The sequence below is a fragment of the Artibeus jamaicensis genome, unplaced genomic scaffold, assembly GCF_021234435.1.
Source record: "Artibeus jamaicensis isolate MK-2021 breed Jamaican fruit bat unplaced genomic scaffold, CSHL_Jam_final contig_3126, whole genome shotgun sequence".
In the NCBI taxonomy this organism is placed as follows: Eukaryota; Metazoa; Chordata; class Mammalia; order Chiroptera; family Phyllostomidae; genus Artibeus; species Artibeus jamaicensis.
In genome coordinates, this window is record NW_026521723.1 from 173304 (window position 1) to 198296 (window position 24993).

A 24993-nucleotide genomic window follows, 5' to 3' on the forward strand; every position below is an offset into this window, starting at 1 on the left:
GTTTTTAAAATGTTCCCAATTACAGTTTTTCAGATTATAAGTATAAACGTTAATAGAATTTACTTTCAAACTTAATGATAAGTAACATATTAACATGTACAAAACATATTTTATAAGTTGTTGAGAAACAAAATTTCTGTTGAATACAGGGGAAAAAAGCATCTGTGTTCTAGAGGAATAAGTTTCAGTTTTGGCAGATAAATAAAGCGCACTTATTTTCAAGACAGGGCAGAGAAAGCCGTTCATTCAGAGTAACTTGTACCACTCAGAACTTTAATCATTCTCATTTACTGAAAGTCTGCCTGGATTCAGATAGCTTTCTCCAGCTTTCCACGTGTCAGTTTCTTTTCTGTCTTCCAAACAGACCAAGTTTTTGTGCTGCAGGAAAAATCTAGAGAGAAGCAAGAGTTCTCATAACCAGAAGATCTTAGCATCCACAAAGAGCTTCTTACCAGTTAGCAAAAGGCATGTGTTTGGGCAGAATCCCAGACCACCTGCCTGGATGGAAGAACAGTCCTCTGAAAGTATTGCTCATCTTAAAATCAGATTATAGGATCTTAAAATCTCAAAACTGAAATTGTCTGAAAACATTGCCTTCAAGAACTAGGATCCCCACAACATTAAAAAGAATAACAAAGAGAGAATTTCAAGATGGCAGCTGAGTTGGTGAACCTTGTATTCACCTCCTCCCAGAACCAGACTGGAAATTCACCTAAACTGGGGCGGAAATCACCCTGAAAGAACAACTGAAAACTGACTGAAGGAATTTATAACCAAGGAACTGTAAAAGATGCCACGTTGAGACTGGAGAGAGGGCAGACAAGCGAAAGGACTGGTCCTTTACACAGGCAGAGACTAAGGCACCAGAGGGATGACAGCTCAGTGGTGGAAGGTCCCACCTGAGAGACACAGGTCCTAATAAACCCCAGGATAGGCTCCCCAGCCCAGAACAGCTTAGCCAGGAAGAGACACCCACACAGCATTTGTGTTGAAAAGCTGGGGGGTTTCTGTCTGCCAAGGGGAGGTGGAGGCCACTTGAGGCACGGGCATTCTCTTAAAGGGCCGACATACAAAACTGCATTTGCCACCACTAATCCTGGGCTCTGGTGGAAGGAGGGCGGTAAAGATTGGAGTCATCTGAGGAGAATCTCAGGCTTGTGGCTCTGAGGAGAGACGGGGGGATGGCTGCCAGGATCCTGGTGCCGAGTCAATCTCAGATACTTAGAGCAAACATCTCTTTAGGGGAGCAGTCCCCTCCCAGCAGCTTCAGCCTGGAGGAATGCATTACCCCACCCTTAGGGATTTCACTCACCCCATGGGAGGAGGCAGTGACACAGGCCTGGGCACAGCAGCCTGGGCAGACTAGGGGAGATCGGGGCCTAGTTGTGGAGAGGGGCCACACACCCCCACCGTCAACTTCCCTGTGAACCTGACTGGTGCGTCCCCCTCAAGGGCAGATAAAGAACTTCCCAGAAGTTCATCACCACCAAACCAGAATTATATGGAATGTTAAAGGTCTTCTTTAAGAAGGTCAAAAAATATGAACAATAAAATGGCAGTAAATGCATATCTATCAACAGTTGCTTCTAAGACCCAAAATAAGAAGCAGAACAGAAACAGAATCATAGATACAGAGAACTTTTTGATGGTGCCAGATGGGAGGGGGGTCAGGAGATGTGCTAAAAGTGAAGAGATGGAGAAGTACAAGTTGGTGGTCACAGACTAGTCGTGAGGATAGAAAAAGTACAGCATGGGGAATGAGTAGACAAACAACATAAATGCATGACCTATGGACGTGGACTTCAGTGTGGGGGTTGCCTGAGGGAATGTGGGGGGCTGGATAGAGGGAAACAAGGGAAAAACTGGGGCAACTCTAGTTGCATAAACAATGAAATATAATTTTAAAAAATTGATACTTTATTTTTAAAAAGTAAATTCGAGTTATTAAAAAATCAGTAGCCTTTATATATACCAATAATGAACTATCAGAAAGAGAAATTTTAAAAAGTCCCATTTACTACTGCAGCAACAACAAAAAGTGAGGTACTTAGAAATAAACTTAACCAAGGAGTTCAAAGATCTGTACTTAGAAAACTATAGGACACTTAAAAGAAATTGAATAAGGTACAAATAGTGGAAGAATACACTGTGTTTATGGATTGGAAGAATTAAAATCATTAAAATGTCTGTACTTTTCAGATAATTTTAGCAATCCAAAGCACTTAAGACAATCCAGAGCAATGTATAGATTCAACACATTCCCCATGAAAATGCCAAAGATATATTTCATAGATCTAAGAACAAATATTTCAAAAATGTACATGGAATCAAAAAAAGACCCTGAATAGCCTCAGCAATCTTGAGGGGAAAAAATACAAAATTGCAGGTATCACAATAGCTGATTTCAAACTATACTACAAGGTCATTGTACTTGAAACACCCTGGTACTGGCATAAGAACAGGCATGTAGATCAATAGAAAAGAACAGAGTCCAGAAATCAGCCCAGGTCGGGTGGTCAATTAATAATTTGATAAGGGAGGTGAGAGCATGCAATAGAGTAAAGACTGTCTCTTCAACAAATGGTGTTGGTAGAATTGGGCAGATACATGCCAAAAAAGTGAAACTCGCTTCTAACTTACAGCATACACAGGGATAAACTCAAAATGGATAAAAGACTTAAATCTAAGTCATGAAACCATAAAAATCCTAGAAGAAAACAGGCAGTAAAATCTAAGGCATATCTTACAGCAATAGTTTTGCTGATACATCTAGGGCAAGGGAAGTAAAGAATATATAAAGAACATATACAACTCAACACCAGGTAGACAATCAATCTAATTAAAAAATGTTTAAAGGACCTCAATATATATTACTCCAAAGACAACATACAGATGGCTAGTAGACATATGAAAAAATGTTCAATGTCACTAATCATCAGAGAAATGGAAATTAAAACCACAATGAGATAGCACCTTGCACCTGCTAGAGTGGCTGTCATCAATAAATCAGCAAACAACAAGTGCTGGTGAGGTTGCAGAGAAAAGGGGACCCTAATGCACTGTTGGTGGGACTGCAGGCTGGTGCAGCCACTATGGAAAACAGTGAGTTACCCCCAAAATATTAAAAATGGAAGTGCATTTTGTCCCAGCAATTCCACTTCTGGGAATATATCGTAAGAATCCTGAAACACTGATCAAAAAGGTAATATACAGCTCAAGTGCCCATCAGTAGATGAGTGGATAAGAGATGTGGTACATTTATACAATGGAATTCCAAGGCTGTAAAAAAAAAAAAAGAAGGAACTCTTACCCTTTGGGACAGTATGGATGGACCTGAAGAATACCATGCTGAGTGGAATATGCCAATCAGAGAAAGACAAATACCATATGATCTCACTCATGTGTGGAATCTAATGAACAAACTGAAGAACCAGAGGCATGGATACATGAACAGACTGACAGATCTCAGAAGGAGGGGGAGGAATTGGAAGAAATTAGCCAGAGAACATACATGCATAGCCCATGGACACTGACAACAGTGTGGTGAAGGCTGAAGGTGGGGGTTGGACGGAGGAAGACTAAGGGGGGAACTGGGGGACATCTGTAATAGTGTCAACAGTTTATAAAAATGTTTACAAATAAAAGAAGAACAAGGAATGTTACAGGTCTTTTTAATTGAAGAACTCTTACCTCCTTTTTTCTGGAACAGTGATGTACAGACCCAAACCTAAGCAGGCGTTTTAAAACCTCTGATTAAATCAGACTGCATCCATCTGAACCTATTTTTCTCTCTCCAATTTCACAAATTTTAGGGATAAAAAAGTACATTTACTTTTCTGAATCCTTAGTGCTTTCTAGCCTGAGTCAGGATTTCTGTTGTATGCACTTCTCCTTATTTTTACATTCAGCTGAGAGTAACGCTGGAGAGAAGCATGTCACGGTCAGATTGGTGCCAGCGCAACTTCCCGCCGCTCCTTTAGTGGGGTGCCGGGCAGGGACCGCAGCCTCTTTCCTGGGGTAGCTCTTCTGCCTGTTCTCAACAGTTGCCTCCATTCGTTTTAAATGCTTGACCCAAAGATCTTCACTCACTCCCAATAACCTATTCAACTTACAAAGATGGTAGAAGCCATTAGAAGGAAACTCCCTTTTAGTGGAACCTATGAACTCCCTGTATGCTCTGTCTAATGCACTAAAAAAGGGGGCTCTTTGTACCACAAAGGTTGACCACTTCACCCTGCCCTAGACCCACCCATCCACGCCTCTCAGAACCTCATGTTACTGATCGTCCTCTCCCTGCCCTGTTAGGGTCAGTGTGTCTTTCTAAGACACAGTTATAAGTGAATAAGGCCTATGTCTGGTAATGAACCCTCAGGAGACAGGAGCAGTTGGCCCCATCCTCATGGACAGGAGGAGGTTGATGGATGAAGAAAGAAACTATTGTGGCACATGACCTTGGGCAGACCATTTTCTGTATCCGGGGCCCAGGATGCTTTATCTGTGGAGTGAGACGGGGGATTGATTACATGACCTACTCCCTGCAGGCTCCAGCATTGTGTCGGTTTCTGCCCTGTTGATCACCCGTTGGCTTCTACACCGAACGCACCGTCCATATCTCTGAATACTGTGCCACGTGTTGCAGAATCATTTCCTTTTGCTGGGTAATACTTATACTCTAAGGAGGATACCATGATACACTTATTCCCTTTAATTGTTGGGCATTTGGATTATTTCCAGTTTTCCACCCTTCTGCAGATACAGAAGCAAACCTCTTTAAAGATACATCCTTGAATGTTATCTTAATTTTTCCCTAAGATAAATTCTAGATATTTGATAGCCAAGTAATTGTTGCTTGTGCATATTGCCCCAAAGTAATACAGGAAGTATCAATTTTTTTATTCCCATGAAAACATCTTTTTCCTAATATTCTCTTCAACAATCAGTTATTTTAAACATCTGCCAGTTTGATAAGCAGAAATAGGATCTTATTCTGGTTTTAACTTTCATTTCTCTGATTACTAGTGAGCCTAGCATGTCGAATGGTCACTTGCTTTTTTTCCCACTCATCTCCGCTTTTCTTTGTTTTGACTGTATATCCCATAATATATTAATAACAGTAACCCTTATTACATGCAGAACATATATTGTCTCAGTTATCCTTTGTCTTTCGATTATTATTTTGGTTATTTAAGAAGTTACTATGAGAAATTCCAAACGTAATACAAAGGTGGATCAAATAGTGTGGCACACTTCCATGTATGCACGGCAGTTGCTGAAGTTACCAGCTCATGCCTAGTCTCATTTCATAAACAAAAGTGATGGCATTTTTTGAGATAGAAACTTCTGAATGCTGATGTGGTTCATCTTCGCTCTTTCCCTTCACATTTCTGCCTTTGGTATATTCCAGACGTGGCCTTGGCTGCCGTCCTCGTCCCCGTGCTCGTCATGGTGCTCACCTCCCTCATTCTCACACTGGTGTGTGTGTGGCACTGGAGAAACAGGTCAGTGTGTGGGTGCACCTCCCTGGGCCTGGAGGGGCGATTCCACGTGTGGCAGAGGCTCGGTACAGAAGATGAACTGTAACTCGTCTCTGAGAGGGAGAATTAAGGTAGCCGTTAAAATAAAAGTACATGTTCCTCCTTTATTCCCTGAAAAAGTGAGTATGTTCAATCACTGAGTACCTTTATTGTGTCAGATTCTGCAGTCCACACTGTCATATACACATTAAGAAGAAGAATTTCTTAACACAAAGTGAATAGGTGCTTTGTAATACTTACTGAAGGAACAAAACACACTTGCTGTCTCCAAGGTGTTGGGCAGGATGGCACAAAGTGAAGAAGTGTAATATAATTTTATGAGTTATTTATGAAGTGCTGGAGAATACAAATGCAAGAACCCTGAGAGTTTTCTGAAATCTTTCCTCAGGAAGGACTATATTTTACTAAAAAAGAAGGGGTTGGATTTGGCTAGATAGTGGAAGGTAGAGAATGGCCCAGACTGATGCAGCTGCCTTGGGCAAAAGCACAGCTCGGTGGGATGTGGGCAGAATAGCAAGTCCGTTCATGGCGTGGGTTTGGCATGGGAGAGCGCTGGGGAGGAACCGCAGGAAGGTAGCCGGGGCCAGGACCAGGGAGAGCTTCCTGGGGGAGAGAAGTTGGGATTTCACTCTGTCGATTGGAAATCCTCGGAGTGTGTTGAGCAGACAGGTGGTATTACCAGAGGATTGTGGAAAAACACCGGCAGGAGTTTTGCAGAATAGATTGAAGAAGAGGTACTAGAAGAGACAGAAAGAAGGATTAGGAAACAGTGACGGGTGGGCAAGAACATGTCACAGTGATTCTGGAAAAAAGAGAGCTGAAGAGGGAGAGCTGTCGGAGTCTCAGCAGCGAGATGCGTGACTGGCTGTCACGTCCAGGAAGTGGGAGGGATCTAGGACGATGGGAAGTTCCTGGCTTCTGCAGTCAGACCAGTGGGGATGTTGTGAGTTGAGCTAATAGAGCAGGGGGACAGTTTTGGTGGAGGAAGGGAATGACTTCCTTTGGCCATCTAAGAAGTATTTGAGCACTTGCCCCGTGCCTAGCAGTGAGTGATGAACCCCGAACTTTACAGAATGGAAGAGGATACAGTGTGGAAGACTGTCGGCCGTGGTACTGACATGGATCCCAGTGGGTCCCAGACTCATGATGTCGGGAGGTTGTCTGAGCAGAAACCCAACAAGTTAGTCTGAGGGCATTAGGGGAAGATGGAGGGGACAGGGCTTTAGGGAGGACCAGGAAAGACACTCCTGACGCTCCCAGGGAACTGGACAGCAACAACAGTAACAATGAGAATAGCAGCAACAGTTCATTTTTATAGAAAACTAAATGCTAATTTTAGGTATAACTCTAAATGCCTTGCATGTTTTAACTAATTTGATCTTCACAACAACCTATGAAAAAGGTACTGTTATAAATCCCATTGACAGAAGAAGAAAGTAACATAGGAGCATATATAACTTGCCCAAGGTCACCTGGACAGTACATGGCAGAGTGGAGTTTGGGACCTGGATGCAGAGCCCACGGACTTAACCACTGCTGCCTCTGAACGTGTCATCGGTCAGTGAGGTCAGATCCACTGGTTAAAGCACAGGGACGTGGGAGTGAGGATTGAGGAGTAGAGTTGGCGAGGGGGAGGTGGGACGCAAGTCTTCTGATCAGTTCAGGGTGGTGTTTAAAGAACACTGCGGATATTCAGACTCCCAGGAGGCAGATGCAGTCTGTGTCTGTTCAAGACAAAGGGTCTGCGCTGCAGAACTGAAGTAACTTCTGAGCATGGCGGTGGAAATTGCTGACAGCTGGCTTCACAAGAATAAAGGAGAAGATACTATTAAAGGGCTGTGGAAAATAGTGAGGAGGAGAATAATTAAAACAGCTGCAATGATCGGAACCTTAACTCATGCCAAGCACTGTTCTAAGCACTTGACATGTAATGAGTAAATAACCTGAAGCTTTGAGAGTATATTAAATCTTTTATAGTACAACCCTTGGCTAATAATCATACCATTCATTGTCCCAGGACATACCATGCATAGGACAGTTAATTCTAACCATGTAAGGCATCTAACTTGCATTTAGAAAGGATTGTTGATTTCCTTTTATTTAGAAATCTTATGGTAATTTGAGGATTTTTCAGGAGAAAAGTTACTATTAAACCAATATTTTAATATTACATTGCAGTTATTGATTACTACCTTCAGCACCTGCCATCTCTTCCACAAATTTTACATTGTACTTTACTTTGGGATAATGAAATGTTTCGTTTTAAATACAGTCAGATGCTAGAATAAGGAGGTCTTTAATATCAATACTGTAAGCACAGTTTAATGCTGGAGAAGAGTTTCCGGGTAGGAAAAGCACACAGCTTGGGCTCTCTGAGAACCCCACATTTGTGATCTTGAGCAGATCACATAACCGTCGTGTCCTGTTTTATGCCCTGGTATATGTCTGCTTTCTCTCAAGCTTGCAAAGCATTAACTTCAATTAGATTCACATCCTTGAATCAGAAACTGCCCTTTGTAAAAGGCTCTTGGTAGGTGGTAATTCTTAATGAAGGGATGGGAGCTTCTTCCTGGGGTGGGAGGATGGGTCAGAATTCGGAGGGGCGGACTGGGCAGCATCTTCTCTGCTGTACATGTAGCTCTCATCGCTCAGGCCAGGAGAACCCTGTTTCCTTCCCTCAGCTGTCTGTCACTGTTGATGACAGAGTTGATTTATCTTGGATGGTAGGGGGAATTTAGCCGACACAGTTAAGCAGGTGTGACACTTGAAACTTCTCTGGGACAGAGGACCATAGATGAAAAGTAGGAAATGAGAAGAATAACAATGCAGAAGAAAAAGTGGGGATTTTCGTTCTGTGAAATTTGTATTTGAAACCAAATCAGACCTACCGTGATTTTGCCATGCAGTACCCACACATCAGGGCTAGATCTCTGATTTGATTCAGTCTTTTTACCTACAGACTGAGCCTTTTTTATTTATTCCTTTTGAAATAGTTGGGTAATGAGATAACTCTCTCAGGAGACAGTTAATATTAATTGAGAATCCAGAATTTATTAACCTCAACAAAATCAAATGGAATGGAGGACTCTGCCAGGTGAGCAGCAAGCGGAAATATGTGCTCATGACTAATTATTAACTTTGATGTTTGTCCTGCAGTTTCAGGGCTGTTTTGCTAGTGAATTCACTCTATTTGCTAACTTTTTTCTGTACTTTTCCAGAAAGAAAAAAACGGAAGGCACCTATGATTTACCTTACTGGGACCGGGCAGGTAACTCACGACTTTGCACCTCTTTCTGTCAGCAGGGGGTCCCTCCACTCCAGGTGGCGGTAGTGAAAGGAAAGTTGTTTTCAGGCCCATTTAAAGGCCTCGGCACTGTTAGAAAAACACACTCCTCCTCTGTTCTGTTCATTTTCACTCTTCTGTTAAATCTCGTCTAGTCACTAAGTAGTGAAATGGAAAGGAATTCTGTTTCTTCTGGAAAATTTGTCTGGTTTTTATCATCTATTTCTCTTGAGGAGACCAGCTTTCTTTAAGGCCCATATGAACACTGTAAGAAGCAGAGGATTTGGGTCCTAATAGCAAACACACTGTACTGTGGGTGTTTACCAGGTGGACTCCCACCGTGTAGAAATCTGTGAACTCTGCCATCTCTGCCATGTTGAGTTGTCATCTTCTGAATTCCAACTCTGTGCGGCAGGTGGCAGATGGCTGCGAGTTACACCAGAGACCCCCTACAGGTCTCCCACTTCCGGACACTCTACTTAAGCAAATCTTAGGAACCGAGGGTTCATTCACCACTGTGACCAGGGTTAGAAAGAACCATGGTAGATGTTCATCACATGCTGCTAGCCCCCAAGGTGGGTCTTGGAAAGTATCTTTTGGAGAAAACAAACAATATTAAAAATCGCCCCTACCACAGACAGACTATATCTGCCTAGTAATCTGCTTCTGTATATGCTTTTGATAAAGATTTCTACTATGTTCTGCTTTGCACTGGGTATTCTATCAAAGCAAAAAATAATCTTGAACAACTTAAGGAACTGGAAACAAGAAAAACTAAACCCAAAGCTACCATAAGGGAGTAAATAATAAAGATTAGAGGAGAGATAAACAAAATAGGGAATAGGAAAACAGTAGAGAAAATCAATGAAACCAAAAGTTGGTTCTTCAAAAAGATCAACAGAAGTGACAGACCTTTAGCTAGATGGACTAAAAAAGGGGGGAGAAGATTCAAATTATTGTAATCAGAATTAAAGTGGCAACATTTCTACCAATTCTGTAAAAATGCAAAGGAAATAAGACAACACTATGAAAATTTGTACACCAAAAAATTGAATAACTTAGATGCAGTGCATCAATTCTGAGCAGCACAAAACCTACCAAGGCTGAATCATGAAGAAATAGAAAACTGGAACAAACCTAAAACTAGTAAAGAGGTTGAGTTAATAATAAAAAAAAATCTCCCAATAGAGAAAAGTCCTGGACCTGACAGCTTCACTGGCAAATTCTACCAAAAATTTGAAGAAGAACTAAACCTTAAAGATTCCACCACAAGAAGCTATTAAAACCAATAAATGCACTCAGCAAAGCGGCAGGACAGTCCACATGCGAAGCCCAGCTGTGTTCCTATACACAACAATCTGAATGGAAATTACAGAAACTGCTGCATTGCTAATAGCATCAAAAAGAGTAAAATAGTTAGGAATTAGCCAAGGAAGTAAAAGACTTAAACTATGATGAAAATACTGCTAACAGAAATTTTTTAAACCATAAATAGAAACACATCCTGTGTTCAGGAATTGGAAGGTTTAATATTGTTAACATCACTACTACACACAGCAATCTACAGATTCAGTATGAATCCCCATCACAGTCCCAGTGATATTTTTGCAAAATTCATCCTAAAATTCCAGCACTCTAAATAGCCCAATCTTTAAAAAGAACAAAATTGGGAGACTCTCACTTCCTCATTTCAAAACTTACTCCAAAGCAGCAGTGATCAAAACTGTGTGGTAGAGGGAGCAGTGTGATAGTGGCAGACGGAGAGAGAGAGACTAATGGAATAGAGAGCCCGGAAATAAACCCTCGCAAATACGGACACGTGATTTTTGACGAGCGTGCCCAGACCATTCACTGAGGAAAGGACTGTCATTTTTTCCACAAATGGTGTGGGGAAAACTGGATATCCACATGCAAAAGAATGGAGTTGGACCCTAATGCCATGTGCAAAAGTTCACTCAGAATGGATCAAGGACTAAAATAAAGGTCTAAAAACAATAAAATTCTTAGAAGAAAACCTAGGACAAAAACTCCATAACATTGGATTTGGCATTGATTTCTAAATATGACACCAAATGCCCAGATAACAAAAGAAAAAAGTAGATAATTGGACTTCATGAAAATTTCTAAATTTTGTATATTAAAAGATTACTCAGTGGATTGAGTGCTGGCCTTCGAACCACAGGATCGTGGTTCAAGTCCCAGTCAGGGCACATGCCTGGGTTGCAGGCAAATTCCCAGCAGGGTATGCACTAGAGGCAACCATACATTGATGTTTCTCTCCCTCTCTCCTTCCCTTCCCCTCTAAAGATAAATAAATAAATAAAAATCTTTAAAAAAAAAAAGATTATCCACAGAATAAAAGGGCAACCCACAGAATGGAAGAAAATATTTGCAAATCATATATTTGATGAAGGAATAATACTTAGAATATTTATGGCATTTCTAAAACTCAACAACAAAAACAATTCAATTCAAAAATAGGCAAAGGACTTGAATGGTCATTTCTCCAGAGAATCTATCTACAAATGGCAATGAGCACATGAAAAGATACTCAGCTGATCTTTAGGGAAATGCAAATCAAAATTACAATGAGATGCCACCTCACCCACACCTATTCGGATGATGCCCTACTTAAAAACGTGTTGGTGAAGCTGTAGAGAAACTGGAAATACTGTTGGTGGGAATGTAAAAAGTTAATAGCTGCTGTGTAAAACACTATGGTAATTCAAAAAGTTAAAAATAGAACTGCCATATGATTCACCAGTTCCACTTGGGTATATACGTATCTATGATAATGAAAAGCAAGGTCCCAAATGTTTCTACACCCATTTTCATTGCACTATTATTTACAACAGTTAAAATGTAGAAACATCAATTGATGAATGTATGTGTAATATATATACGCAGTGGAATATTCTTTAATTTTTTGTATTGTAGACACTATTACAGATGTCCCCCATTTATATTATCCATTCTTAAAAAGGAAATTCTGCATCATGCTACAACATGGATGAACCTTAAAAACATTGTGCTGAGTGAAATAAGTTAGTCACAAAGACAAATCCCATGAGAGGAATTCCCCTCATACAGGTTACTTGGAGGAGTTACAATCAAGACAGGAAGCAGAATCGTGGTTACCAGGAGCTGGGTGGAGGGGAAACTAGGGCATTACTGTTTTAATAGGTACAGAGTTCAGTTGTACAAGATGAGGAGTTAGAGATGGATAGCAGTGATGGTTGTACGTGTGAATGTATTTAATACCACTGAACTGTGCACTTGAAAGTGGTTAAGATGGTGAATTTTGTTATGTGTATTCTACCACAATAAAAAAGAAGCTTGGCCTTGGCTGGAGCATCACGCCCTGCACCAAAAGGTTATGCAGTTGGTCTCTGGTTGGGCTGCACACAGGAGGCAACCAGTGTTACCCTCTCATATCGATGTTCCTCTCTCTCCCTGCCTCTCTCTAAAATCAATTTTAAAAAACCCTCGGGTGAGGATTAAAACAGAAGAGGCTTGAACGTAAAGGCTAGTTTGTCTAGATATTTGTTACAGAAATGGCTTAAATGAAACAGAACTTCATATACTGTCACGATTTCAGACACGGGTTTTTATTTAATGGTCTCTCTCGCTTACAATCACGATGAAGGTTGGTGGAAGGGAATGAAGCAGTTTCTCCCTGCCAAGTCAGTGGAACCCGAGGAAACGCCAGTTCGCTACAGCAGTAGTGAGGTTAATCACCTGAGTCCGAGAGAGGTCACCACGGTGCTGCAGGCCGACTCTGCAGGTAACTACGTGGCAGCCTTCAGCCTGGTCGAAGGAGAGCTGCCATGCTTGCTGTACGGTGCTTTGGGGGTTGCAGTCTCTTTTGTGTTTTTCCTGTGTGTGAGAGATCAGCTACTTTCAGGAGGTAGAGCACTTTTTAAAAAGCTGATCTGGACTAATTTCTGTGCCTCAGATGTTCTAGCCATACAGTTGGGGCATTCACTTCAAAAAACTATGGACATTTTTTGTCTTTTTACCTGGAAATTTGGTTTTATTGGGGATATAGAGATGTTAAAAAAATGAGCAGGAAATATATAGTGAGCCTTACTGTATTTATCATATTCACCTGGTATGTATTTATTGTAGATAGTTCCCCTGAAATTATATTTTAATATTACTCAAATATTAAACATTTCCAATGAAACACTGTCTATATATCTGAAGAACTGATACAAACACTCTTTATATAATAGCACATGAATGAGGCTTCCTGGCATAGTCACTTATTACTGTACCATACAAGACAGCATCTTTCATTTTAATTTTGAAGTTGGTTCTTACAGTGTCTGTGTTGGCAACAACAAAAGTTCCATGAAGAAGTGTTTGCTTTTGGTGTAAGCCTGAGGCTTCCACCCTAAATTGTATAGGCTGTGTGTCAGTGAGATGACTGTCTGTTGTTTGTCTTCCACACTGTCCACAGAGTATGCACAGCCACTCGTGGGAGGACTTGTTGGCACACTTCACCAGAGGTCCACCTTTAAACCAGAAGAAGGAAGAGAGACAGGCTACGCCGACCTCGATCCTTACAACTCCCCGATGCAGGAAGTTTATCATGCCTACGCCGAACCACTCCCGATTACTGGGCCGGAGTATGCAACCCCGATTGTCATGGATATATCGGGGCACACCACAGCTTCGGTTGGTCTGCCCTCAACGTCCACTTTCAAAGCTGCAGGGAACCAACCTCCTCCTTTAGTGGGGACATACAGCACTCTTCTCTCCAGGACGGACAGCTGCTCCTCAGCCCGGGCCCAGTATGATACCCCAAAAGGTGGGAAGCCAGGTCCCAGTGCCCCGGACGAATTGGTGTACCAGGTGCCACACAGCGCACAGGAGGCATCGGGAACAGGGAGGGATGGTGACGACGGTGGTGTTTCTAAAGAAATCCTCTAAAGGTGATGCTGCTCTTTACGAAGCATCGTTTTAAAGCACACGGCCTTTTTGTCCTATTAGTGGTAGTGATACAGAGAATGTACTACATGTCTGTCATGAATGTCACTGGGGAAACGGGGTGACCGAGGTACGGAAACTACTAATCTTGTCATCTTGCTTTGAAAGTGTTACTGTGGCGCGCTTACTGCTTGCCCGTTAAGTTTTGAACATCCTGTTTGTTACTACTGTAAAACACTATTTTTAACACAGAAAAAGCTCCCTACTATGCACTTCAAAGAAATTAAAAATCACTGAGTAAATATTTATTACCGATGCTGCAGGTACATGTGATAAATTCAAGAAGTGGCTTTGTGAGCCTGACTGGCAATACGCATGGCACTGTTCTTGAAATGCCTAATGGCTTGACATTCTGCTCTTTGTTAAGGATGGGTACTGCCATGAGTTCCTCCTCTCCTATTCCAGTGTTGCTTTCTGGGTTTTTAAAAAATGGTGACAAGTGATACAATCATTGTTTGCATTGCAGTCATATGCACTTGTCCGTTTTTCCTTAGGAGAGCTCTAGGTGAGAAACTCTGGCTTGTGATGAGCAGGGTGACTGATTTTCACTTTTTCACACTCTTCAGTGCTTTGACATTGACGGTACATGACCCGGTCCTGTCCCTGCCTGTTCCACCTGGGACCTGTGGTGACAAACCCTGTCCTTGTGTTTATAAATAAAACATTTGGGTTTTTTCAGGGGGTGATTATTGCTTTATCAAACCTCACAAATTCACATGTTTAAGTTTACTTCTGTATGTGGAGATGGGAACTTTACAATTTAAAAAAGCTCTAAAAGAGATCCCGTTCCTCCCCTCCAACTTGATTTGCAGTGGGATTTTTCCTGAGCGAGTTGTGAAAAGTTGAGGGCTTCCAAGCAGACACTGTAAACACAACCCACTTAATACTTATCACAGTGAAAGGCAGAACCAGTCTTCGGAAGTCATATAAATTACCTTTAAAAAAAAGTAGCCAGAATTTGCTCTCTTTCATCTTAAGTGTAGGTAGATTTTTTTCTTTAAATCGCAAGGTATTTTTTTACTTTTAATTAAATTTTAAAAATTCAGTTTTCCATAAACTATTATAAGATCTATAAACCCAACGTGTACTCTTCAGCTCTGTGTGCATGTGCCTGCTGTGTGGTAAGAGGTGGGAGTATTTCTGTGTATCCTGCCGCACCGACGAAGAGGGGTCACAGGGGTCACAGCGTCCCAGCGTCCCTGCACGGGACCTTGCACGTGGAATTCGATATTCTGGGCAACTTGTTAGTCGCCACTTGCCCAGAACTAGTTTCAGGTTTGTGAAATAGAAATCGTCTGCAGTTTACCAGCCTGTAATGTAAAAACCATGTTTAAATGTCTTTAGACTGGCAACATGATATAAGCTGGCCATGTGATTAAAATTTGACATCCCTTCTTCTGTAAACCTTAATTTGTAGACGTAATAGAAATGTACTTTTCCACTGGGTCCAAGTTATCTCTGTTGGCTTGGGCCACCAGGTATGTTGTTGCCAGAATTTGCTAAATTTGACTAGTGGTGAACAGTCTTCATTTGTTGCTTCCTGGGTATATCAGTAAGCTAAATTATTGCTTCAAAACAGAACCATGTATTCCTACAGCCTCCTTGCCCTCTACTCGGTTGGGTTTATTTTTATTTGCTTTTGCTTCTCCAAATACACTATGAGGCACAATTTTCTTCATAGAAAAGCCAATACATACTTTGTTTTAAAACATTTGAAATAAAAAGCACAGGTATTGAACTTCTATTAGAATACACGGATGTGTGAAGCACATGTATTAATGGAGTCACCCCCTTTCAGGGGCGAAGAGAGTAAGCCAATTGCTTTATTTTTTTAATTCATCCTTAGTACACAGAGAATATACTTTTCCTAAAATCGTATGCCTGAAGCTTTAAGAGAAATGTTTTCAGTGACTATTTCATTTTCCCAAAGATGCTCACTACTTTTATGTATTTGTGTGCACCTCCTTTTCCCATAGAAGTTTTTTGGGTTTTTTTTTTTGAGAAGCCAGTGTTTCCTTAAACGACGCGTGTTGTTTCATGAAGACTTGATTCATGTTGCCACTGCGCTGGCCTTGAACTGCCAATGATTTTTACAAAATACTGAGTTTTTACTACTTTTATGTATTTGACTTTCCAAATGAAGAGCTGAGCCTGATTCAAAGGGTTGTTCTGGTTTTGTACTTTTAGTTTGTTTTCATAGTTGAGTTTTGGGGTTTGGGTTTTTTTTTTTTAACTGCGTTTATGTGTCTGGTATATATATATATATATATATATATATATATATATATATATATATATACAGCTTTGAAGACAATCAAATAACAACTGAAAATGTGAAATCAGCCATTTTTTACAAAATGTCCTTGAATCTTTATTCTTTGCTTGAAACATGTAAAAGACTTCAGTCACTGTGGTTTATTGAGTTACATGTTTTTTCCTGTTAATACAGCTATAAAAACAGAATCAGACAATGGTGCCAGGAGTGTGGCCATTACATGTTTCATAAAAGTTACACTGACTTCACTATTCCTTGATCTTAGGAACCAGCACAGTTAAAGATATTGTGAATGCCGATTATATTTTATTGAAAGCTGTATATCCAAATAGATCCTTTTGTTATGCTGGGTCTAGTCCAGTTATTTAAATTCATGTTTCACTGTTTGCACTTTGCATTGAACAATGGGTTTAGTTCGCTGATGAAATGGTTCTGGTAGAGAAATTATACAGTAACCAAAAATATGCTGTGTGTACTTGCCCTTGCCCCCCCGGGGGGAGGGGCAGAAAATGAGCTCGTCTAAATATTGATGTGGCTAAAATTCCATGGGAAGTGATAAAGCTTGAACTTGTTGCCGTGGCTTCACATTGTCATCTGTAGAACAGATGACACGATTAGAAAGAACTAATAGATTATGCTTTTCAGACATTTCCAAGAGATATTAGTGAAATCAGTGAAGCGCTCCCTGAAAGTTACCTATTAGCTCTGCCTTTCAATTCTGAACTTGAAGTCCATAAACTGCAAAATCTGAGTTGGATGGTTATTAAAATATTTTCTAGATCACGTGTGGCACCAATTCTCATTTAATCAGCTTGTGACTAGTTTCTTCTCTCCCCCCGCCCCAATTTTTTGGCACTAGGAATGGTGGAAACAAAACATATTGAAATACATTATTGGAAATAAAAATGGCTTGAGTGTCAGTGATATTCTCCCAGAATGTACTTTTCTTACCTCGGCATGTACTGTAGTCACTCAGTATTTGTATATGTTGCTAGAATTTAGATTGTATAAACAGTGAGATTTTAATGTGTTCATGTGTTTTAATAAATTGTATATATGTGTCTTGCTCAGATTTTTTTTTTTTTTTTTGCTTAACTAAAACCACCTTGCAGTTTATACCCCTCCCTTATGCTACACAAAATACCAGATTCCTCGGTTTTAACATCAGTCAGAAAATTTTATGGCCAATATTATAGTACACACAGTAACATCTAGAAATGCCCACATATTGGCTTTTGACTTTGACTTTTTCTGTAGCCAGCAGTATCCTTGCCGAAGCTGGAATTACTTTGCATCAAACTGAACTTCACCAGCCCAACGTCAGCCTCTCGCTGGCTGTGTGGTAGGAGGGAAAGGTCACACCAACACGTGGAGTCCAGTCTAGTGCTGGCCTTTCCACCGCAGAATTATTAGGAGAATCACATGAAACCGGTACTGTGCAAATGTATGCTATTAACAAAACGTCTTCCATATTTAATGTCTGGATCTGGATTAAACCAACTACTTTCCTCCCTTACCCCGCTTTGTCAGTACTTCATTTATTCCTGTTTCTGGTCTGACACTTCACCCTTGATACACTTTCTTCAGAGAGGCCAGTTGGTTTTCAGTAACATCAGCGTCTCCTAGTGATACTAGTTTGTTCGGCTCATATTTCTTCTGATATCTTATCACTTCTGTTCTCTTCCCTTCTTCACCACTGTCCACCCCACCCCACCATAGCCTTCAGCCATAAGCTTTCAAATGGAAAGGGAGACCAGCTGTTTGTAAGGCTGGCTTGTTTGCCAACTTGTAGGATTCTTCTCTGGTGAAGCCTAAGTAGCCAGGGAAACTCTCCATTTGAAGATGAGAGATGAAAATACCATTTAGATCCAAAAACACCTTGACTCTTCTTCAGGGTTCCTTGTGCCTTTTTCATCTTTCTAATTTACTTCAAATAGTAAACTTTTAATTAAACCAGGCAACACACAAAGTTTAAGGATTTTCTCCTTGAATGTCTCTAACTCAGCTTCTTCGTATAAACTTTATTTCTTTGAAATAACACAATCACAAGACTTTAAAAACTGCACTCTTTGGTTATTTACTCGCCTACAATTTCACGTTTGGCCTATTTCCACGTAAAAACAAAAACTACCATCTTTATTCTACCTAATTACTCATCATAATTGTGTTTTACTTAATTGCAGGACAAAAAGCCTATTTATACCCCATGATCTTAGATTTCCATTACCATCTACACTGCCGTATTCAGAGATGGTTTAATATTCAAATCAGGTTCCTTAAATCAAGCAAACAAACTGAACAGCCATCCAGATACAGACCTGAAGTGCTCCCAGCCCAGCCTGCCACACGGAGGCAGGGCCACGTGCCCCCCACAATCTGCAGTCCCCATATGTCATCTTGTACTTCATTGCAGTGAATTTAAATTTCCATACTTACTAGGAAAACGCATCCCTTCAAAAGTGTAAGATGAAATAACTAAAAAGATGCTTTAAAACACCTCAAAACTAGCTTATTTTAAAACGCAATTATAACATCTTTCCCTGATATCCTGATCTCTTGGTTTTCATAAATTAAATACAGTCATAGAAATTAAGCTGGTGGTTATGAATCACCAGGCGGCAATCGGCTTAATATACAGGGTCCAGCACCAAAAAAACCCCGCCCCCATTTTATTACAAAATAATGAGCACGACAGTCTGTAACCTATCAATATACTGAACCACACCATGTGACATTTTAGGTGAGATGTTCAAATTAAAACTATAAATTATGACACCCAAATGGTCCCCTCGAGTTACTCAAGCAGGCGTAACTTCTGCTGGACCCTGTACCTCATTTCTTAACAAGTGCATACATTTAAAAATAAACTAAAAATTGCAGTATAAAAATAAAACTATACTGTTAGTATTATCTTCGCTGTCCGGAGGGTCAGTCTGGAATCAAGTTGACTACAAAGTTCTTTTCCGTAATGTCCTTCAAAAAGAGCTGCTCTGCCGTCACGTTGTGATACTCACTCTAGGAAATGAAAGTAAAACAAAGTCACCAGTTATCCCAGTCTCAGGGAACAGCAGCAGTGGAATATGCTGCGTCTAAAAAACTTGGGAATGAAAACCTCAAATGTGGCCAGTGGCTGTGACTTCATGGGCTATAACCATATATCTCATGGAAATCACAGTTCAGTATTAGAAGTGTACAGGTAACATCTTAACCCTATCATTTAGGATGTGCCACTAGTTCAAGTTAGAAATAGGAAAGGAGAAAACTCCTTCCCAGTCTATTAAATAAAAATGTGAAGATTCAAATCAACTACCATTGATTCCTAATTCAAGAGAAGCGTGATCTACTATTAAAAGATTATAACCTTCCTGGCCATAAAGATGCTTTCGCGGAGTTAAAATGTTACAGACCTTCTTGTCTATTTAACTGAAAAAATAACATGAAAATAATTACCATGGAAATGGCTATGCTTTTAGGTGAATTTGTAATATACTCTCAACAGTAGATTGATTACATGTATATTTAAATAGTGCAAATTTCGGACAGTATCTAAGACAAGGCTTGGTCCCTGTGTGGGTTTGATGATACTTGACAAAAACAGATTGTCCCAAGAGTCTGAGGCCCTCAGACTGGGAACTGCTACTGTAGCAAAACACTCTGGACTTGAGCCCTAATTTCTGCACTGCGTAGCTCTGTAACCCATATCAAGCCCTCGACCTCTCAAAAGCTCTTCCCTCAGTAAAGTGACAGGGTGAGAAGAGAGAAAATAGGTTTTCCAACCCCAAAAATCAAAGATCACACGCACACACGCACACGTGTATTACCTGGTTCATCAAAGACATGGTATCGTTTCCATAGTAGTGCAAAGGACTCTTGAGGTCAGAAAAGTTGTATTTAAAACCAGCAAGGTGAACTTCATGACATATATGAAATGCCAACGTGATGGCGATAATGCCCGTCGTTGGGTGTTTGGGTTTCTGGGGAAGGGAATTAAGACTTTTCTTAAAATCCAAATGAGACACTTGCTCCCAAAGCCTAGGTGAGTGTCCTAATCTTACAAATTGGATAATTTAACTAGGTCTAGGGAAAGACTAACTTTAACCAAGTAACTTCAGTGATTAAGTTGTACTAGTAAGTCTTACAACATACTAGTTGTACCAAAGTACTACTTACAACTAGGAAGAACAACTTACTAGTTTCTGATTAGAAAACAAGGATTCCAGACATATGCATAGTAACATCACAGTCTCAAGTGGATCCTTATTAATTTAAAAACAAAAAAAGAAAAAGCACCATGTGTACATACATTCAGAAAGTGTGCTATAACAGGTTTGACGGGAGGACCTTGGCATTCAAGTTTTCCTTCTTAGTAGGATGGCCTTCAAAGGCATAAACAAAATGTATCAAAGAGTTGGTTTATTTGGGTTTTTTTAGGGGAAGAGGGAAACAGGAAGAGAAACACTGATGTCAGAGTGAAATATCAACCGGTTGCTGCTCGTACCCACCTCAGTCAGGACTGAACCCACAACCCAGGCGTGTGCCCCGACTGGGCATTGAAACCACCTTTGTGGGACGAAACTCGACCACCGAGCCACACCAGTCGGGGCGGAATCAAAGGTTTATCACAACAATTCGAGGAGATTTCCTTTTGCTTAAATGTTTTTTACAGAGCCCCTGGAAATTACATGTGACTAATCGGGATTTTGAGGAAGGAAAAGAAAATCAAAGAAGCACAATACAATCGAGTAAACATCAAGAGGCAAAGAAAGACTAACAGCCTTTCATACAAGATTTTCTTTACCCCATGCACTACGGTGACTTCACCACCATATGCTGGGAAAGGAGGTTCACGGCTGGGTTAGCGACTCAGCCACCCAACGCCGCTGACCCATCCCACCTCTGTTTCCATCTCCTGCGCCTCCCTGTGTCCTGACTTCCTTTCATCACACCTTAGAGCACTTCATTACGATTATTCCCGTCAATTCTCTGGCACCTGTCACGCACAGAACCTGCATTATACCTGATCATCTTAATCCTGGTTAAACCCACACCCGAGCAGAACAGGGCAAGAGAAACAATGTACCAGCCTGGTCACATGTAACATTTATGACCAAAGTTTCAAGCAGGCGTTCAGTTGGTCCAACAATCCAATTCCACCCCCTAGTAAATTTCCACTCCTACTCTCCAAGATGACACTTTTATTCCTCTCTCCTCCGACAGCCCTAGCCTTCCTCCTACTTGAGCAATTTAATCCTAGTTCTCTAAGAAAACAAGACATCACATAAAAACTACATCATCTTCCCAATTCCAAATCTACCTTCGTCTTTACCCAAATCGTCAGCGAGCGCTCCTTTTAACGGGGCCGAGATGTCCCTGTTTCACCTACAGCCAGCCCCTCCGTGCGTGCACCACGCTGGTCACACCTCCTCTCCGCCACTCGGCTGCTGCGCTTAGCCACTTTCTCCGCTCTTCCTTCAGCACACAGACACACCTTTCACAAAGTCTGTCCTTGGTCCTGTGTTCTCTTCCAACCATTTCTCTGCTCTCCAGCAAAACCCCATTCAAGATTTGCCTCTGCTGTTTGCATCCTGTGTCTGCTTTCATCCGCTTCAAACAGGCCTTCTCCCTTTACTCTAGTTCATACCCTCTGTATGACTCCAAACAGAACCAGGCTTTACTGTGTGTGCCCAGGCTCTGCATGGCACCTGACCTGGGCGGCCTCTCTGAAATAGAGCGGTGTCCTCACTGGGCTCCGGGGACACCCTGTCCTCCTGGGCCTGTGATCTAGTCACAACTAGTCCCAGTACCATCTCTAAGTAAGACGGGGTCTCCTGTGCTTTTGGAGTTAAGATGCTACCGAAAACCAAGCACAAGTGATAAATCTGATCTTACCTTTCAGGAAAATAAGACCTGAAAAGTCCAAAACATATGCTCAGAAGCCTTTTTATCTCAGAATTTACTAAGAAATTATTAAGCATATATCCTTTCCTCTCAATACTAAGAAACAGGGTTTAAATTTAAACACACTTATGTTTTTTGACTTGGAAATCGCACTTTGAGGGTCTATCCTCCAGAAATCATACAAGTGTACAGAAAACCCCCATTAGCACAAGCGTCTTCTCTGGCACCTATAGAGGGAAAAGCTAGGCACAAACCTAAATGTCTCTCAATAGGGGAATCATTAATTAAATGGAGGGGAAATAGAATGATACTGATGGAACAATTATACTGAACAAACAGAAAGTATAGGTGTTCATAAATACAAAGAAAAGTCTAGAAGGATATAAAAGGCAAAAACATCTCAGGATTTAATGTGAACTGTTGAGGGAAAGGAAAGATAGACTTTTTAAAAATATTCCTTTGTAAGTTATTTGATTTCAAGCATGTAATACTTTAAAATTTTTTTATCATTCTAAAGAAAAGACACATGATGTCTGTTTCTTGGGATTTTCCCTGATTCCCAAAGGATAAAGAAAAACCCTCATTTCAGCGGTGAGAGTATGTTACAAGGTAACTCAGGCTTCAAAGACATCTCTGCCACTGGACAGACCTAGGCATCATTTTGTAGGGATTGCAGACAATCAGGGTCACCAAAGTCACAGTCGATGAGCTTTCTTTTAACTAAAGAATTGGGAGTTTCGAGAACCCTCAATATTGCGGTAGCTCCCATTTTCTGAGAATTCCGTGCCAGTGCCTCCCCCGTGACAGCAGCAGCATCTCTGAACTACCTCCCTGTCCTCCCTCACCGTTCCTCTGGTTGTCCTGTGATATTCCTGTCACAGACCACTTCAGGCCACTCTCTTTAGCCTGAAAGCCAGGCACTGTCCTGAAACTTGTCCTGCTGCTCCAAACGCAGCCTGCCCCCAGCCCCCCGCAGCCGCAGGACACTGAAGGCCAGGTTATGGGAGACGCGCCATCAGGCCGTACAGAGGGAGGCCCCGGAAGGGCCCCCACAAGGTCAGAAAAACCCTTCGCGAAAGGTTCTTTTGCTTGCAACCTGAAGAAACACAAAGATAATATCCACAGATCTCTAATTTCAGTAACTCCAACGAGGCCCTTAGAAGCCACTTCATGCATGAGTCTCGGTTCTCATAGTTTCCAAGACCCACCCCTTGGGTTCCGGTGGCCTCCACTAGCCAGAGTTTTAGTTTGAAAGAGTGCACCAAAAAATACGTACCTCAGTTTTGGGAAACACTTTTGGAAAATTAAGCAGCTCATAAGCTGCCATTCTGATAATGAAAGGATCTAATATTCTTATTTGATACGGTTTATAGATCAGGTTTAAGGCTGGTTTCTTCCAAAAACCATTAGTGTTCTGAAATAAACAATATAGAAAATAAAACTTAGTAGTTGTCTTTTTTATGGGGCGAAGAAAACTGAAGGTAATCGGAAGGCAGATCACCGTGCCAACTCACTATTCTGCCGCTGGTCAACAATCCCCAGAGCCACTTTAAATCCTGCGGCTTAAAAGCAGTGAGAATCACCGTGGAATTGGGATCGTTGTGTTTGGGATCTGAAAAAACAGATTCTGGATAAAAAAGTCGGAAGGTTGTCCTTCTCCCAACTTCCTCTTCATGTCCTACAACGGGACCGTCGTTCATTCTGTGGAGAGTAAAACACCAGACATGTAGACCACCGGCAGCACAGGCCAGTTCCACCACAGTCCCCGGAGTCTCAGAGTGCGTCAAGCCGCCCGCCGCGTGTCCGGTCCTCGGAGGCACAGGCAGTCCGTCCATCTCTCACACGGAATGGCCGAGGAAATAATTCCCTTTTCTGAAACAGCTGCTTGATCAAAGCAGAAACTGGGGCTTGTATTTGAAAATTAATTGTGGGGGCACCGGTAATTGAGTCGTACCTCCAGGAAAGCTGAAGGCTGAATAAAACAAATGTAAACCTAAAAGAGGACTCGGAAGACGCTGCAACAAAACCTCTTGAATGTACAGATAAAGGCCCTGAGGTTCGCAGGGAGAAAGTTACTTGCCAGCGCTGCACATTCATGTAGCATGAAGACATGTGTCTAAGTGACTGACAGGCAAGCATCACACTGACAGTGAAGGCCCATCAAAACCATTATGCTCTGAAATTAAGTAACAACATGCAATTGCCGTTGTTATTATATAATATATAATACTATACCCACCCCCAAGCAGATGAGCACCTGCAGCTAGAGGGAACTAAGAAAGAACCGCAGAGGGCCTGCTGGGTTTGTCTGTGCTCAAAACCAAGGTCATATTTTGCACATGCTATGAAGGCATGCTATGAGAAGCAGTGCTTTGTTTCCAAAACACTGTTCCAAAGGAGAATAAATACTCTTGTACCCTTCACTGCTGACTCTGTGTAAGAAGTCAGTCTTAACAATGGAAACAGCTTCCATCAGGTTGTGCCCATGGCGTTTCCCCCAAGGGCTTGCTGTGGCTCCCTTGTTCCCATCTGCACTCACGTCGAACACCTTCACAGATCCTGGTAACACTGCCTCTGAAACACGACTCAGTCTCTCCACCCTGCTCCTCTGCTAAGACAACCCCGTTCCCAGTCACCACCATCCGCCTGCATACAGCAACCTAACCGGCCTCTTTGTGTCCACCCTCATCCCTCATATTCCAGTGTTTGTGCCACAGTCGGAATGCTTTAAAGGTAACCAAACTGAATTGCTCTCCTGCTTAAAAACCTTCTAATGTTTCCTGTCATACTTCAGGTAAAATCCAGGCTCGAATGCTAGCTTACCCAGTCTCACCCTGGCTTGCCCACCCCTCTCTCCCAGCCTGGGTTCTTCTGCTTCACTGGTTGTCTTGTTCGAACCCAGGGTGGTATCCCCCCAAGGACCTGCAGGAAAACACCCCCTCGGTCTACACTGCTTTTCTCTCGTCCCCCCAGGGCTAGCCGCGGACTGGTCACTCGATCCAGCTTAGCTG

At 41.6% G+C, this 24993-nt stretch overlaps 2 protein-coding genes across 13 annotated transcripts in view; one reads left to right on the top strand and one right to left on the bottom strand.

Annotated features, from left to right (window-relative positions):
• The window catches only part of DCBLD2 (discoidin, CUB and LCCL domain containing 2), an 87594-nt gene extending 70438 nt beyond the window's left edge, over positions 1-17156 (top strand). For all 4 annotated transcript variants that reach the window (XM_053663072.1, XM_037154971.2, XM_053663073.1 and 1 more), the window contains 4 exons: positions 5405-5498; positions 8753-8802; positions 12464-12601; positions 13280-17156. In XM_053663072.1, the coding sequence (XP_053519047.1) occupies positions 5405-5498; positions 8753-8802; positions 12464-12601; positions 13280-13752 (755 nt within the window). In that variant the 3' untranslated portion in view covers positions 13753-17156. The remainder of the gene's footprint in view (positions 1-5404; positions 5499-8752; positions 8803-12463; positions 12602-13279) is intronic.
• The window catches only part of ST3GAL6 (ST3 beta-galactoside alpha-2,3-sialyltransferase 6), a 78935-nt gene continuing 66536 nt past the window's right edge, over positions 12595-24993 (bottom strand). For 8 of the 9 annotated variants that reach the window (XM_053663077.1, XM_053663079.1, XM_053663075.1 and 5 more), the window contains 4 exons: positions 23497-23683; positions 23259-23396; positions 19906-20058; positions 18055-19099 (listed from right to left, as the gene is read on the bottom strand). In XM_053663077.1, coding sequence (XP_053519052.1) covers positions 19013-19099; positions 19906-20058; positions 23259-23396; positions 23497-23683 — 565 coding nt within the window. In that variant the 3' untranslated portion in view covers positions 18055-19012. Of the gene's footprint in view, positions 12694-18054; positions 19100-19905; positions 20059-23258; positions 23397-23496; positions 23684-24993 lie in introns of those variants that run through there. The other variant, XM_053663078.1, reaches the window with a different exon arrangement.